The sequence below is a fragment of the Lontra canadensis genome, unplaced genomic scaffold (assembly GCF_010015895.1).
Source record: "Lontra canadensis isolate GAN:19392208 unplaced genomic scaffold, GSC_riverotter_1.0 scaffold167, whole genome shotgun sequence".
NCBI lineage: Eukaryota > Metazoa > Chordata > Mammalia > Carnivora > Mustelidae > Lontra > Lontra canadensis.
In genome coordinates, this window is record NW_022631161.1 from 779,033 (window position 1) to 796,502 (window position 17,470).

At 34.1% G+C, this 17,470-nt stretch overlaps 1 protein-coding gene across 6 annotated transcripts in view; it reads left to right on the forward strand.

The window, feature by feature from the left end:
• Positions 1-17,470, forward strand: part of DMXL1 (Dmx like 1) — a 123,927-nt gene that overhangs the window by 67,738 nt on the left and 38,719 nt on the right. For 3 of the 6 annotated variants that reach the window (XM_032845597.1, XM_032845598.1, XM_032845599.1), the window contains exons 27-32: positions 1,103-1,230; positions 1,776-2,024; positions 2,366-2,479; positions 9,155-9,330; positions 14,116-14,246; positions 16,446-16,531. In XM_032845597.1, the coding sequence (XP_032701488.1) occupies positions 1,103-1,230; positions 1,776-2,024; positions 2,366-2,479; positions 9,155-9,330; positions 14,116-14,246; positions 16,446-16,531 (884 nt within the window). The remainder of the gene's footprint in view (positions 1-1,102; positions 1,231-1,775; positions 2,025-2,365; positions 2,480-9,154; positions 9,331-14,115; positions 14,247-16,445; positions 16,532-17,470) is intronic. The other 3 variants (XM_032845600.1, XM_032845601.1, XM_032845602.1) reach the window with 1 other exon arrangement.

Genomic DNA, 17,470 nt, shown 5'->3' on the forward strand with positions numbered 1-17,470 from the left:
ACTGCAAAGTAAAGCAAGAGAAACTATTTACAAATGCATCAAAGTTTTATGTCTAATAGAAGACTTGCCAGTCAGAACAGATCTAAACCAATAGATGCGCTATGTTTAAATATGACATTCATTTACTCACATTTGATATAGGAATTTCTGACAGGATTTAACAAATATTTTTGTACCATCTTCTTTCAGATTTATTTCATACTTTATGTCAAGCTGCAAGTTACTTTGTTCATTCGTCTGTTTATTTAATTTTAGTATGAAGTGCCATTTACTTGGTGAAGCTTACCCTGAATTCCCAAATTATGTAAAGTGCTCCTCACCTTTTGCTTTCATAACCCTGTATGCATAGGTTTGTTCTCTAAAAGCAATATGATAGGGGCACCTGACTCTTGATTTCATCTCAGGTCATTATCTCTGGGTCATGGGATCAAGCCCCACTTCAGGCTCTTTGCTGGTTGTGTAGTCTCCTTGGGATTCTCTCTCTTCCTCTCCCTCTGCACCCTCTTCCTCTGCTCACTTGCTCACTCTCAAAGAAATAAAGAAAGAAAGCAATCTGATAAAGTTATTTGTGTCTGATTCCTCCACCAGACTATAAATTTCATGGATACAGAAACCACACTTTTCATTATATCCCTGGTACCTTGTGCATATACCTGATGTAACCTAATCTAATGTAGCACTGACAGCCATTAAATATCAAACTTAACCTAAACTGACTTTTTTTCAACCAGATAACCTTGTTTTGAACTTTCATAGAATAGCTTGCTTTTTGTGGTCATGAGTGATTTAGTTTTCTCATTTGTATGTATTTTTTATCTTTCATTAAATAAATATACTTAAAAGCATATCACTTGTATTTTAATTTAGAAATTTACATGTTTACACTTAAAGGATACTTGATTTTAATATAGCACCAGACTATAGAGAACAGTGCTTGGATCGTAATAGCAGTATAACTAATAAAATTTGAATTTTAAGATACTCTAGAAGTTAGATCTAAAACATGGAAATATTACATGTTTCATTTTAGATCATTACATTTGTATTATTTTTGTCTTATATTATTACAGATTGTTCTTATTTAAATGTTCTGTTTTCTTAGTTCATTTCAAACAAATCAGTTTACTGGAATGATGTATCAGACAGTACTGCTTCCCCATCGACATTCTTTGAAAACAGGAAGCTTAGATGAAGCAATAACTCCAAATACATCACCAGCGCAATGGCCAGGTATAAATAATTTATGTATATATGTATGTAAATAAATATATATGAGTTTTTTTCTTAGCCTAAATTTAATCAAATGAGGACAAAGTACATTTGGTATGGTTTTGCTGCATGATAATCAGTGTTAAATATTGTTAGAATTGATACCACTTCAGTATTTAGCACTCATGGTAAATTTTGCAGTTACTTAACATTGGTCTTTTTTTTTTTCCTTTCTAACATTGGTATTTCCCTGACAGTTTTACTAAAATAACTCAAATGTTTTGTTACATCACTTGTTATAATTTTTTTTGTCGTGATAGATGTTTGATAGAATGACATTTGTGGTGGGAATTAAATTTTATCTATCAGATTTGTATTAGATGGTAGATTTTCATTGTTTCTCTAAATTGAACAAATTTGTGCATTAACTGTAATAACTTCTACTAGTCTGTGAATCTAGAGAAGAAAAAACTTCAATCCTGATATAAGACAGTTTTTTCAAAAATTAAAAGATACAGTTCTTTGTAAAATTTATTGTCAGTGGTAGCTGTGTTTGTTTGTTCTAGGAATCACTTCTCTGATTCGACTTTTGAATTCTTCTGGCGAGGAAGCCCAGTCAGGGCTTACAGTCTTGCTTTGTGAGATTCTCACAGCAGTGTATCTGAGTCTCTTCATCCATGGCCTGGCGACACATTCCAGTAATGAACTATTTCGGATCATGGCCCATCCTCTGAATGAAAAAATGTGGTCTGCTGTGTTTGGTGGAGGTGCACATGTTCCTAACAAAGAACACACACACTCAAAAGCTTTACCTGGTTAGTGTATTCGTGTTTATTTATTTTTAAAACTGAAACTATATTTGTTCATCCAAATGATAACTTTGTCAAGTGTAATTACATTTTAATTAATTCACAGAGAGTTTTTGTTACAGACCATTTTTTTAAAGCATGAACAAATGGTTTTATGGTGAAAATACAGTGTCAAGTTTCTGGTGCAGTTTTCAAACTGTGAGACACTTGTGCACCAGCAATTAGAAGTATCTAATGTAATTTTCTTAAATCTTTTGTTTTTGAAATGATCATTTGCTTTTGAAATATTCTGTAACACTGGTCTTTGTTCTATCCCAAATACAGATTCTCTCTTCTTTCTTTGGCAGGAAGGCACTTTGCTATGCCTAACCCCCACCAGGTAGTGGTATTCTCCATGGAATGTGTGGGCTTTACCAAAGCTCTTTCAACCATCAGTTCTCATAGCCCTCCCAGTCTTGCAGGCAAGATACTAGCTTTAGAAATAGGCTTTTATGGCTCAGCTTGCTTTGTGTTGTTTTGGAGGGGTTGGGGTACTTTGGGCCCGTTTTATTTTGTATGGCACTTAAAATAGAAAATTGAGAAATTTCCTTTAATCAAGCCATATTTTTTATTTGAAACAATGATTAGCATTTCAGAAAACCATCTCTGCTCTTTTTTCTGCTTTTAAATTATTTCCTTTGATGTTTTCTATTCCTTAGACTTCAACATCTTTTTAAATGTTTGGAATAAATGTCAGTGCTAATCATGGTAAATCAGACTATGGCTTGAAATGTCTGGAAAACATTTCAAATGAAGCTGCTTTATGTTTTGCATACTATGATTCTGGCCGTTAGGGGTTTTGGATTTCTAAGTGTTCATAATACCAGGAAAAGTAAATATTTTTAACAACTGTATCCCTGTTTCTAGACTTTCTAATGTTGAAACTGTATATATTATATCTTGATGTGAAAAGGATCTTCATAATGCTTTCTACCTAGCTGTTAAATTTTTGTTTTATAATTTATTAGCCCATATGTGATAATCTAAGTTTTCAAATTTTTAAAAAATTTTCATTTTTATGACATCTCTTTTCATTTTTAAGGAGTAATTTCCTGTGCATTATTTTTTATGTGGACAAAAAAAGAAAAAGTCTAACTTTTCATAAAGTTTGCCTTGGCATATATATATATATATATATATATATATATATATATATTTAACTTCAGATATCTGAATTCAATTAAAGAAAAGTCTAAGTCTAAGAGGGAATAGGATTTATAGGTCTAATGAGATTAGCATTAAAAAGTTGGTAAACTAATTGTGGACCTGTTTTTAATGTGTCCTAAGAGAAAATCATTTAAAACTTGGATCTCGTTAATACAAAATATTAAAAAGGGATAAATTCTTGCTATGGAATGTCCAAATACCTGTAAAAAATTAAAAATATTCTTACTAACCAGTCACCATGTCTCAATTCCAACCATTTCAACTAAGCATAGATGTGTAAAGAACCTTACTCAGAGTCTTAAGTTCTTTGTTGAACCACTCAGTTTTAGTTGTTTCTACACACAAATACCTTTACAAAAATTATCTTATAGGTACTATCTATAAACTGTATTCCATCACTTACTGAACCCTACCTAGTGAAAGTGACTGGAAATTACCTGCATCTGTACATTTAATTCTTTGGTGGCAAGTAACGCAGAATACTTAAAACACGTGGTTCCCTTAGTTTTAAGTCCGCATCCAGGTTATATGTTGCTCATCTGTCTTTGAAGACCCAGAAGCTACGGAATCATTCATAGATGTAACTTAGTACTAGAAGACGAATTAAAAGTCACCATTTGTTTTTCTTGTTCTAGTGTAAATTCTGATTTCAGTTTTCTTCGCAATGATGGTCTCATGAACTAAATTATTTTCTTTTTTTCTTTTTTATTTACTTAAATTATATATCATTATATTTCTCTCTACATGTCTTTTATATACTTAATCCACTAATATTTTTAGTGACAAAATTTAAATATTGACTAAGCTTTGTAATGTAAGAAAATGATAGATGATTTCTATTAGATTTCAGTTTGGCAGGTTAGAATTCTTAACAAAAATGTGAATTTAGTCAGTAATTTTTTTTTTAAATCAGATTTAACTGGGTGAATTCCACATCACATATTAGTGAAGGATTTATTTTTTCTAACTAAAATTAGTGCAGGTGTAAGTTTGTGGAGTTAGTAATTGTTTTGTTATTATGGTTAATTTTTAAAATAAATAATCAGGTGAACAATAGCAAGTTTGGAAAAATGATTTTTTTTTCTGCTAACAGTTAGAAATCCATACTTTGCTTTTGATTGCATAAATATTATAAAGCAAAGCAGTGTTTTTAGCTGAAGGATTTTTATTGTATTTTGTCATATTTGCAATAATGAGAACTGTAGATTTTCCATCTTCATCTTGATAAATTTATAGTAATGATTTTGTATGTCTCCACATTGAGGAATAAAATATAAAATGAGTATTTTATTTGTAGTAAGCATAACTTTTTTTAACTATGAGACTGCTAATGATGTTTTAGACATTTTAAAGCATATTTTTGCCATTTGATTATTTATGTTAAATACAGACCAGAAAATCCAAATGTCTTGCTTTTCCCCTAAAACTCGTATAAAATAAAAGTTTCCTGTTCAGTGTTTAGTGATTATACGTGTCATTGCTATCCTTCCTTTAGCAAAATATATAAAATAGCAACATTTCTTGACGAGAAAAAGTATAAGACTTCAGTGTTTTTAAAATAGAAAGTGATCAGCTATTTACAATACAGATGTGAATATGCCCAGCAATTTTAACTGGCTACTGAACCAAAAAAATAACTAGTTTTGCCAGAGAAGGGAATACATCTTTTGTTAGAGTCTTTGGACAAACTTTTTTTTGAGGGACAGGCATAAATTTTCATTAAAAAGCATCTATTCATTTCATAACTACCATATTTGTCCTTTTGTGACAGGTATATTTCATGTAGCACAGTGTCCTCGAGGTTCATCCATGTTGTGGCACATGATAGAGTTTTCTTTGTGCAGCTGAATAGTATTTCACTGTATGTATGTATTCCTTTCTCACTTTTAATAGGTCTTTTGAGCTGGAGCTGAAATCTTATAGGCACATCTGGATCATAGTCTTCAGGGTAATGGAGAAGTAGTTATCTCCAGATTTTTTATTATATAACCCTATCTACAAAACATGCTTGAGCAAATCCTCATTATGTGTGTATTTATTTATTTATAAATGCATGTACCCCTGCCGATCCAGATATTAAACACTGATAGATTTTCTTCTTCCCCTTACCACTTCCCTCTCCTTTCTGCTCCCCTTCTCCCACCCCCCTTTCTTTTTCCTTCCTCTATTGCCTTCTCCTCCACTCCTCTTCTCCTCCTCTCTTCTTTCCCTTCTCCCCTTCTTACCCTGTTTCTCTTCCTTTTCCCCACTTCTGCTTATTAAAAAATAAATCTCAGTAATAGTTGTAATATTTTCTTTCCATATTCCAGTGTATCACTTTGAACACCAACTGTTTTGGAAACTACTTGCTCTGTGATTTGGAGACAAATCACTACTTTCTACTAAGATAATCATCATTTCATTTTTATAGGTACTTATGAAGCAGGTACAAGGTACTACTGTGCCTTACCAATCCTTGAGAGTCAATCTTAACTAAAATCTGGAAAATTTCACTTGTCAGACATTTTTGTAGCCTTAATTTTATTCTTTGAGGATTAAGAAGTGCCTTAAATTTATGCTACTCAAATCTATTTTGGTATTTTCCTTTTAAGAATCTTTGAAGTTTACTTGTAAAGTCATGTTTTACATAGAATTTTGAGAATTTGTTTTTTATTTAATTGGTTAAATAAAGTATTGGCCTGTATTTGTACTTCTCAAACTTTTTGTCTGAAATGGATGCTAGAGGAGAGTGAAGATCTCCTCTTAGGAGATCTCTTATGCTTAACTGTCTTGCCAAAAGCAAGAAATAGATGGGAATCTGTTTTATCTTGAACTTACATGACTTTCATCTTCTCCATATCTTTGTTTCTTTCCAGTATTTAAATCATCATTTAAATTACTTACCTTCATCCTCCCACCCCCTAAATTTTGGAGCTATACTTGAAGGTCCAGGACAATGCGCCCCCTGCTTTTTCATGCACTCTCTGGCATGAAGAGTGCCTTAGATTGATAAGCAGAGAATGAGATCATTCTGCTGGTTACTTTAAGGTCACTTTTTAAAATATTTAAGTCTAGGTTTAGAACATTAATTTTGTCTGATTTAAAATGATAAACTTGGGGCACCTGCGTGTCTCAGTTGGTTAAGCTCCTGCCTTCAGCTCAGGTTATGATCTCAGGATTAAGCCCCCTGTTGGACCCCTCACTCAGCCAAGAGTCTTCTTCTCCCTCTCCCTCCCCAACCTCCCCACTCATGCTCCCTTGTGCTCTCAAATAAATTCTTTTAAGAAAATAAAATGATAAACTCAAAAAGTGTTAACTTGTGAGCCTTCCTCTTATGTTTTGATTTTAATCAAAACAATATATGTGCGTGATAATAAATCCAGTAGTCCAGAAGAATTTATGATAAAAAGCAACACTGTCTTTCTTACTCCTCTGCCCATTCTTTAAATGTAGTCTCTTAACCATTTCTCCATTTTGTTTTGCGTTCTTAGGGAGTCACATCCATAGTTCCAGGAAGTCACTGCGGATTGTACTAGGAATGAGGATAGAGGTTCTTAAAATCTTGACTTTAAAAGTACTATCTTGACTTTAAAAGTACTTCTTAAAAGTACTTTCTATGAATCCAAAGCAGCTAAGAAATTTTTAAAAATGTATGTTAGTGAGTGATTCTGTCTTTTCTTATCCATTGTACGTTGGGTTTTTTTAACCGACTTTCTAGCTTCTCTATGTTCCTTGTAATTTCTAAGCTCCATATCCAAGTTTCTTTTCAGTTCTCCCTAATACTGTTTTTTTCTTCTATTACTAGTAAAGTAGCCATTTACCACCTTAGTAATGCAACAGTAGAGTCAGTTTTTATCCAAGGAGTGACAGAGATTCTTGATATTTAATTATTAGCATTTTCAAAAATCACCAGTTGAGCCTTCAGCCACTTTGCAGCCTCTATTGGTCCTTCCTGACTATGCTAACCCACTGTGATTTAAACATAAAATCATCTTAAGTCTTGCTATAATTTATTGGAAAAGAAGAAGCAACTATGCTAATGAGAAGCTACAGGTTATTTCTTGTTTGCTGGAAGGCATCACTTGGGTCCTTTTATTTATAGCATTTCAAGCAATAGAACATTCAGTACTGTGAACTTTTTGCCATTTTTTTCTTTGTTCATCAAAAGTATTTTAATAGGTACTTTTATATTTCTGATATTGACTCTGTCATTTTAAACATTTACCCCCAGTGTGGTGACTTTTCTTATTTTCATGTCAGTATCTGGTTTCATTGACTATACTTATAAATTTTTCTCTTTTTTAATTTAAAAATCTTCTTAGGTTTTGGTTTTAAAACTCTGATTTTTTATCATATAGCTGTATTGGCAAAAATGTATCTATTTAGTGTTGTTTGTAAATTTTATTTTTCCAGAGATTCTTTAAGTTTCTATGTTCATATGCCTTCTAATCTAAAAACAAAAAAAGCAAAATAGTAATGTTAAAGTTAAATGATTATTTTAAACCACAGCATTAATTTTTTAAAAGATTAAAAAATACATTTATATTATATATTTTTTATTTGATCAGAATTTGGTATAACCACTGTTTTAGAATGAATATGAATGTATACAACGTATATTAGAAACATGATTGTTGACTACCAGTTGCTTTTAAAAACAGGAAAATAATTGGGGCACCTGAGTGGCTCAGTTAGTTAAGCATCTGACTCTTGGTTTCGGCTCAGGTCATGTTTTCAGGGTGTTGAGATCAGCCTCACATCAGACTCCCACGCAGCATGGAGTCTGCTGCTCCCTCTCCCCCGCCTCTCCTCCTACTCGTGCGCATTCTCTCTCTTTCTCTCTCTCAAACAAAGAAATCTTTTTAAAAAAGCAGAAATTTACACATTTAATCCAAAAGTTTATTTTTAAAATCATTTGAGAGTTTATGTAATATCATACCACATCTTGGCAATCTTTTAGAATTTTTTCCATTTTAATTTACTTTTTTTCTGAAATCACTAAATCAGTCTGTTAAACTCAGCTTGGCTGTAGCTTGATATAATGCATGAGCATGCTGTTTATGCAAGCTGAGTAGCTTCAAACAATAAAACGAAATTATATTACAGAACACATATTTGCATTCCTTTGAAAGGTAAGTCAGTTCTCACTGGAACCATTGAAAGAGTATATTGGTGTGCCTTATTGCAGAGTTATTTGCTTGTCAATTAGACATATGCTTCTCTTTGGAACATCCTTGGTTCTGTACTGGTAATTTGCATCTTGTAACTTAGTATTTGTTATTTATAGATTTGTGTAACTCGTTTTTCTTTCCCTTAATACTCTAAAGTAAAATACTAAGAAAATACTAACCATTAAGTATTTAAAAGTTAAAACAACAAAGATTGTGTTTTCTGCCTCTCTGTTATTCCACTGACCAGAAAATTCCATGTGCAAGCCATTTCCGGAAGTCTGAGTCAGTGTAATTCAGTTGTTAATGTATTTGAATTCTTTTATATATTTTCAGAGAAAACATTCAGTTTTCTATGTAGATAAAAGGCCAAAGGATTACTAAAGAACCTCATAAGTAAGTTGGTGCCTTCAATTAACATTGACATCCCATGATACTCTTTGTTTCCCATGATATTCTTCAAAGTAAAGGGATGTAGATAATTTTCGTTCATGATCATAGCTCAATTTTGGACTCATTTATAGACAGATATTATATCCTATTACCTACATATGGAATAGAAAAGTTAACATTCAGAGAATGAGGGATAAGTTGAGATAAAAGCAAAGATTGGTTTTTACAGTGATTTTTGTCTCACTTCTATTTATTTTTTTTAACCTATTGTAAGGATCTCAGTTTTGTGTTTATGCTTATTTGTAACCTTAAATCTTAAATAAAGATACGTGAAATTAGTACAGTGGAAGTAGTACTTACTTTAATAATACTTTATTTTGTTTTTCTTAGTTTCTTCACTTGTGGAAGGAGAGAAACAGAACAAACGTTTTAGGCCATCAAAAATTTCTTGTAGAGAATCTGCCCTACCGACTTCTTCCCCATCAGTAGTCAGCCAGGAGTCACTGACAGTCCAAGAGAAGTTCATCCCACCAGAGCTCAGTATCTGGGACTATTTCATAGCCAAGGTAAAGAAAGTGCCACTTAGAACAACATGTATGCAATGAAATGGAAATGAAAATGTTTGAAGTAAGTGGGTTGTTGCTGCTTCCAAGTGTTTTCCCACTCTGGTTTAGAAAGATTTCATTTTGTCAGGCTGCATAACAAAACAAAACAAAAAACCCTCAAAAATATTTGGACATTTCCATTTGGTTTTTGACACAGTCCTCTGATAAATTATAGTTTCTATATTTTAAGCAAAATATAGTTCTTAGATGAAAAAAGATATGTTGGTCAACACCTTAGTGCTAAGGTACTTGATGGTAATTAAGGAATCCAGACTACAAGAAGTCCCAGGGCCATTGCTGCTCTCGTTCCTTTTCTGTACTGCAGATGCTCCTGCATGGTTATCATATACACATGTTATAGTTACTGCTATTTAGTGAAGTAACGAGTCCCTCAGCAGCATGGCTCAGAGTTTCCAGTCTATTAACTGTGAGCAGTGACCTAAGTACAAACTTCCCTGCTAGCATCACTATGGAAAAGAGCAGGTGCACCTCGTGTGCAGTGATCAGTCACAGCAGTTCCTTCAGAGTCTATTGGTGGTTCATCATTTAGGACCCGTTACTCAGTTTGTATACAGACAGCAGTGTCCAACTCAAGTGACATTTTACAAAACTGGATAGTCAGAAGAGGGAATTGGCCCGTGAAGATGGAAGTGCAACCAAACAATGACAAGTGGTAGCCCTGGAAGTGACATGCAGATTGAATGTAAGCAGTATGTTGGCTAATAGGATTTAAATTAAAAAATGAAAGATGGTTTCTACCAAAAAAAAAAAAAGTTAAATGTAAACAAAGTTATGGAAAAATAGCTCACATTGGGGCTGCTGACACTGCTGTCGTTTGAAAGATTCTGGATGTGCAACCAGAGGACTAGTGAGGGCTAACTTGTCAACAGAAGCGAAGAAAGTGTAACACAACGAGGAAGGTGTTCTACACATACTGAAATTGCCCCCCCCCCCAAAAAAAGACCCACTTTACATTAAAAGAACTCTGGCTAATATTTCATAGCACTGAAAGTGTAAAGAATAAAATGTTGGAAGATGATACAAACTTAGAAACATGTATGACAGTTTGCCCACTCAGTGTACTCTTGATAATTTATTTACAGAGAAGTAAAACACTTGATGGGGCGCCTGAGTGGCTCAGTCAGTTACCTTTGGCTCAGGTCATGTCTCAGGGTCCTGGGATCAAGTCCCATATAGGGCTGGCTCCCTGCTCAGCGGGGAGACTGCTTCTCCGTCTGCCTCTCACTTGTTTTCTCTTTCTCTCAAATAAATAAATAAAAATCTTCAAGAAAAAGAAGAAATAAATAAAACACTTAAATTCTCAATATTTCTAGTAGTTTAATTTTAGTGTGCTAAATAAATACTATTTTTACTATTTTTTCATTTCCCTATACATTTATTGCCAACCATAAGAGTTTTAATATATTGAAAAATGTTTTTGCTAGTCTCAGAATATTTGTAGTTTTTCCTTTGTTTATTAAGATTGCTTCACAATGGTTTCAGCTTGCATGGTCGGTTCCATGTTCCCGTGCCATTGTGCAGAGCAGAAATGGCCTATCTGCCTCTCCTGTGATCAGCCGCATCCCTCGTGTTCTCAACTTCTGGATGTTCTTCTTATTTTCTTCTATTATTTGAATACCTAACTGTTTTCTGCTGACAACAATCCTTTAGGCATGTTAAGCAGTAGCTTTTATTTTTCTTATATTTTTCTTGGGGTAAAGACAGGTATTTGTCTCTCCTTGTTCTTCATTGCCCTTTGCAGAGTCATTCATTTATTCAACAAATGTGTATAGAGCCCCTTATTGATATGGGAATATCTTGATGTCATCTTCATTTTTGAAGCAGTTTTAATTGATAGAGGATCCATGATGAGGAAGGCCTTCTTTAGCTCTTTTGTTCCTGGATCTTGTTAAATTTCTGGCTGGTCTGTCCCTGTCCCAGTTCATACCATAGCCTCAGGCTAGTTGAGAGGTTAGCCTTTCCTAGTCGTTTGGTACTGAGATAGCTGTTGCTTTTGAAGGTGCCCCTGGACCTGGGATTTTTATTCAAGATAGCCACCTCTGGCCATGCAGCAGAGTTCTTGGCGCTCATGGACTGCCCTGCAGCACAGAGTGGCCAGGTGGGGTAGCGGCAGCCCAACCCAAATGACCAAAATGCCTGGCTCTCACTGTTTCTCCAGAGAGTCCAGTTGATTTCTCTTGAATAAATGCTTCTCTCTGTGTTGTATGCATTGATCAATTGATCCAGTATCTTTAAGTGGGTCTTTTTTACAACATTGTGCAGTTTTACTGTTGTTTCTGGTGAGAGGACTTAGGAGCTTCTCTCTCAGCTCTTTCAGAATTTCTCCTATCCCTGCTATGTGTCTTTACTGGTCTTCCCTACACCAAAGATTTTATAACTTCAGATTTCCTGTATTACCTTTTCCATCTTCGCTCTTAACTCCTAAGTTGAAAGGCATTAAAACTCTTACCATCCTGTCATGAAGCTATAACTACACTTGTTCCCATCTTATTCATTCCTCCTGTTAATAAGGACAAAGAGTCCTTCCTATCAGAGACTTCTGTTCTGTTCTGAATCCCATCTGTGCTTTTCTTCTCTACTTTTGACTCTCATCTCTATTGATTGCTTCCCATCGGGACAGAAGTGTGCTCTACTGTCTCTCATTCCAAATCCTGCTTTGATCCCAGAACTTTTTCCAGCTAGAACTCTGTTTCTCTATTTCCTGTTATCATTAACCTTTTTAAAACTATACACACATTTTTTTTCTCTGTTATCTTGGGTCCCTTTCATAGTTGTGCACTGTATGACTTCTGACACAGCTACCTCATTGAAGCTGCTGTTGAGATTCAGGGGGCATCCAGGTTGTTACATATAACTGAAACTTCTTTATCATCATCTCATTTGAACTCTTAGCAATATTCAACACATGCAGCCATTTCCTCCTTGATGTCATTCTCTTCTAGTTTTTTTCCCCTAACCTTACTATTTATTCTTCCATAGTCCTTTCTTCATTCTTACTTTTCAGCTTGACCTGTGAATCTTGATCTCTTTCAACATTTGGGTTTTTTATATTTTTTTTGTCCAACATCTCCCTTTTATAACCACCATTCTCTCCTACTAGTAAACGGCATCTTCATTCTAATAGTTGCTTGAGTCAGAAACCTAGAAATAGTCTTTTTCCTCTCTGTCCTTTGCTCTCCATACTTATCAGCCTATCTGTAAGTGCTTCTCCAAAATATACAGTTAGTGTGTTATTTCTCTCCATCTTCATCACTAACACATACCTCCATGTTGTTGGAAACCAATCTCTGTGCTCTGGAGCCAAAATATAACATGATGACAGAGTTTGGGGATAAAGAAAAGAAGAATGATAGTCTTATTGCTTTGCCAGGTGAAGGAGGCTATAGCTGGCCATTGCTTTCAAAACTGCAGACCTACCTGGGATAAAAGGCTGTGGGAATTTTAGAGGAAAATAAAGGATCTGGGCAGTTTAGAGAGGAATCTGGTATGAGCTACCAGCTCTGTTCATCATGTCTTCAAGGTGGTATCTGACTAGTGCAGGTGCCAGCCATCTGAGTCTCTTGACTAAGTATACTTTGAGGTCGGGGAGATGTCCACATTGATACTGAGTTCCTAGAACAAAAGATTGTATAGAAAAATAAGTCAAGGTAGAGGTGGGAGTAGGCTTCAAGAATGAGGAAGAGAAAAATCAATTCCATTTAAAGTTAAGCCTTGCTGAAGCACTACTGTGTCCATCTGGCTTTCCATCCATCTTTATGTTTCTAGAGCGGTTTCACCAGTCAACTCTTGCCTTACTTAGTTACTTATGTCTCCATTTCTAGTTTTACCATTTGAGTTTTTCTCTCATAAAAGAGTGGGCATAGTCATATTCTTAAGATGTAAATCTCAATGCCTGCCCTCTACTTAAAACTCACCAGTGGCATTCCATTACCCTCTTTACTGTGACCTACAAAAACCCTCCCCACCTGTCTCCTTCCATTGTCTTCAGTGTTCATCCCAACACATATCCTCCTGCTTATGGGCTTCAGTCAAACCGCTTACTTTCCACACCAAGCTCTTTCCCATATTAATGCCTTTCTACCTGCAATTTCCATTGCCTAAAATGCTTTTCTTCCCTCTCGTTCTATGGCTTACTTCTTGTTCTTTCAGTCTCACTTAATGCTGCTTTATTAAGAGACCTTTCGTGATCACCTTATGTCAGTTCTTGTTAATGTTCTCAATCCCTTCTGTCTTCTTTTTTGTATGGCACAACTAAATAGTTTGTATTTAGTTTTCTGTTATTTGTCTGTTTTCTTCCATAAAAAGGTAAGCTGAGTGCAGTGACTGTTTAAGTCTTTAAAAAAATCCTTCTAGCAAGGGTGCCACCCAGATGGTTAAAATCTGACTCTTGAGCTTAGGTCTTGATCTCAAGATTGTGAGTTCAAGCCCCATATTGGGCTCCAGACTGGGTATGGAGCCTACTTGAAAGAAAAAAATTCTTATGGCAAGTATACTTTTTGACACATTGATACTTGATAAATTTTTTTGTTGAATGTCTGAATTAATAAGAGAATTGTGTAAAGTGAGGTTGAAGGCATAGAATGTCAAAAAAGAAGCAACCGAGTACTGGTTACTTTACTTTTTTACATTGACGTATCTGAAAAATGGGATAAATTGCTAATATTATGCTCTATATAATTGAATGTTTTAAATTGCAGAGTTGAATCTGTACCTTTTTTATTTTAGCCTTTTCTACCCCCTTCCCAAAGTAGAGCAGAATATGATTCAGAGGAAAGTCTGGAAAGTGATGACGATGATGATGATGTTTTAGCCTCAGATTTCCATCTCCAAGAACATTCTAATTCAAATTCATATAGGTATGGAGTATTTAATTTTAAGCTTCTTTTTAAAAATTCATCTTGGCTTATATACATAATATTTTTGAAAATAACACGTTTGAAATTGATAGCTTGTTGAATTACATCATCCATTATTACTCAGATTTCTTTAGATGAAATTGTTAAATTCCTTTCTTTAAGAATAATTACAGTTAGTTTTTTATTATCCGTGAATCGGTCCTCACAAATGCTGTCAGACTTTTCCTTGCTCTTTGCTTCCCTGAGATCAACAAACTCTACTGTTTTAGCCTAGAAAACATGGTATTTTTTCAGTATAATACTAATACTCTAAGATATCAATGATTACTGTCTTAAAAATGGGTTGCACATATTATAAAAATTATGAATGTTCAAAATGTTCACCCTCAGCTCCATTGCTGCTTTATCCTTACATATATGCTAAGAGGATATTATCTTGTCCCTTTTGATAGATCGTATATCTCTGAAAGGTGTATATACTTTTTAAAACATTGTATGTTAATGGTATGATAGAAAAATAGAAATATACCACAAGAGATAAGTAGCGTATTAGTGAAAATGAAATAAAAATACTCCTTTATTGAAAAGAAGAATTATTACAAGATTTTTACTTGACCCAATTTTGTTTTTTTAATATATATAATATTTACGTGTCTCAAAAGTCATTCAGACTCTGTAACTTAATAACAACAAAACCAAGCAACCCAATTAAAAAAGCAGGCAAATGACTTGAAAAGAAGATATACAAATGGCCAATAAGTACAAGAAAAGATGCTATCATTAATCATTAGGGAAATGCAAATTGAAACCACCATGGGAGATTACATCACACCCCTTAGTATGACTAGTATCCAAAAAACAGAAAATAACAGTGTCGGTGAGAATGTGGAGAAATTGGAACCCTTGTGCACTAGTGGGGGGAATGTGAAATGGTCCAGCCACTATGGAAAACATTATGGTAGTTAGGAAATTAAAAATAGAATTACCATATAACCTAACAATTTCACTTCTGAATATATACCTGAAAGAGTTAAAAGCAGAGTCTTGAACAGGTATTTGTACAAACCATGCTCGCATCAGGAGCACATATGCTAAAAAAAAAAAAATGGGGTCGGTATTCATAGAAACCATGTTCATAACAGCATTATTCACAATAGCCAAGGGATAAAAGCACCAAGTGTCTGTTGACAGATGAATACATAAACTAAATGTGGTATATTCATGTAGTGGAATAGTATTCAACCTAAAAAAGGATGGAAATTCTGACAAATGTTAAAATGTGCATGAATCTTGAGGATATTATGCTAAGTGAAGTAGCCAGTCCCAAATAGACAAATATCATGACAGTGGTGTATAAGTCCACATATAGGTTGTTTATTGTAGTCAAATTCATAGAGACAGAAGGAAGAATATTGGTAGCCTGGGACTAGGAGAAGGGGAAATGGGGAATTATTACTTAATGGGGATAGTTCCAGTTTTGCAAGATAAGAATTCTAGAATTAGATGGTGGTGATGTTTGAATATACTTAATGCCACTGAAATGTACACTTAAAAATAGTTAAGATGGTTAACTCTATATATACAATTTAAAGTAATAAAAAGCCAGTACTCTAAGAAATAAATTTTCACTTTAAAAGAAAAGTTGAAATTTCTTTTTTAATAAAAAAACTATATAAAAATGTGCAATTGGAAGTCTCACATTTCTGTCTTCACCTGTTTCTTTTCTACACCCTCTACATATACCCATTTTTATTAGTTCCTGTTTTTATCCTTCTCTTTGCAAAATAAGCGTATTTGTAGGTGTTTGAAAACCTTATTTCTCTGCTTTTTTACATGGAAGGTACCAGGGGCATAGTATATATAGTGTTCTATGATTTGATTATTTATTAATACATACGGGAGTTCACTTCATACTAACACTTCAGAATTCTTATACATTCTTTTTTTATGGCTTCCTTATTATTCTGTGGTTCAAAACCGAAGTGTTTCCACCAGTACTCTCCTGGGGGATAATTGGTTGTTTCTGCTCTTTTGCTCTTATAGGTAAAGCTGACATGAGTAACTTCAAATTGTTTTATTTTTTTGGAAGCATATCTGCAGAGTAGATTCTTGATAGTAAAACTGTTGGATTAAAGAGTGGTGTACTCTTCTAAAACCCTGAGTAAATCTTTAACAGATCTACTGTTGTTTTATTTTTAGTTGGTCATTGATGCGCTTGGCAATGGTGCAGTTAGTGCTCAACAATTTGAAGACCTTCTATCCCTTTGCAGGTCATGATCTTGCAGGTAATGTATATCTTAACATGAACTAATATTCCCATTGCTTTTGAATGACCGTTTTTGCATTTTTTTTTCAAACAGTCAAGAAAAACCTTAGTAACTTCCTGTTGTAGAAGATAGGTTTCTTTTAACCAGACCAGCCATCTATAAATGTATCTATCATATTGTTAGGTGCCATCAGGAGGACAATGTCCCAAGAAAGCAGGGGATCTGAACCTGATATGATTGACTGTATTGAGACTTTATTTATACCTCTAGTGGAGGTGTTGGGGGATTTGATAGCAGTAGACACAAAGAAAATGAAGCAAATGTAAAAACTTAGTGATTATTAACTCCAGGGGAAGAAAAGATTGCACAGAAAGAAAGGGGAGCGATAGTATACTGCATGATCCAGCTGTGGTCTGCATTTATAGATATAAATAACAAGGTAAACGCAAAAACACCAATTTTACCAAAAATTGTTATGTGACTCTACCGGAATGATGGAGAGAGTAGTTTATTCTTCTATTCCACAGCGTAGTAATAAGTGAGTACATCATTTCTAAGATGGAAAAATCCAGAATTCACAGGATAGGCATATTACTTGGATTTTTGGAGGCGAATAGCAAGAGTAGCCAGAAGTTGAAAGTGCAGTGAGGAATCAGGAACATGAAATTATGCAGAAGTAAAAAGTGCTGAATTTCCCACTCAGTGTTATTTAACTTCTTTTAACTTCTGTGTGTTTTAATTTTCTAAACAAATTTTAGTTACATACCGTATAGACATTGGGCTGATGCAAAGATTTAAAGCAATTATTTTTCTTCTCCGACATATTTTCATAATATTCAGGTAAATTCGTTAATGTGAAATCAAAGCCAAAAGCAGTAATCGATATAGCAGTACTTTACATCACAAGTTATAAATATCATTCCAAGTTGCAGTAGTAAAACTGTGGTATAATTGTGA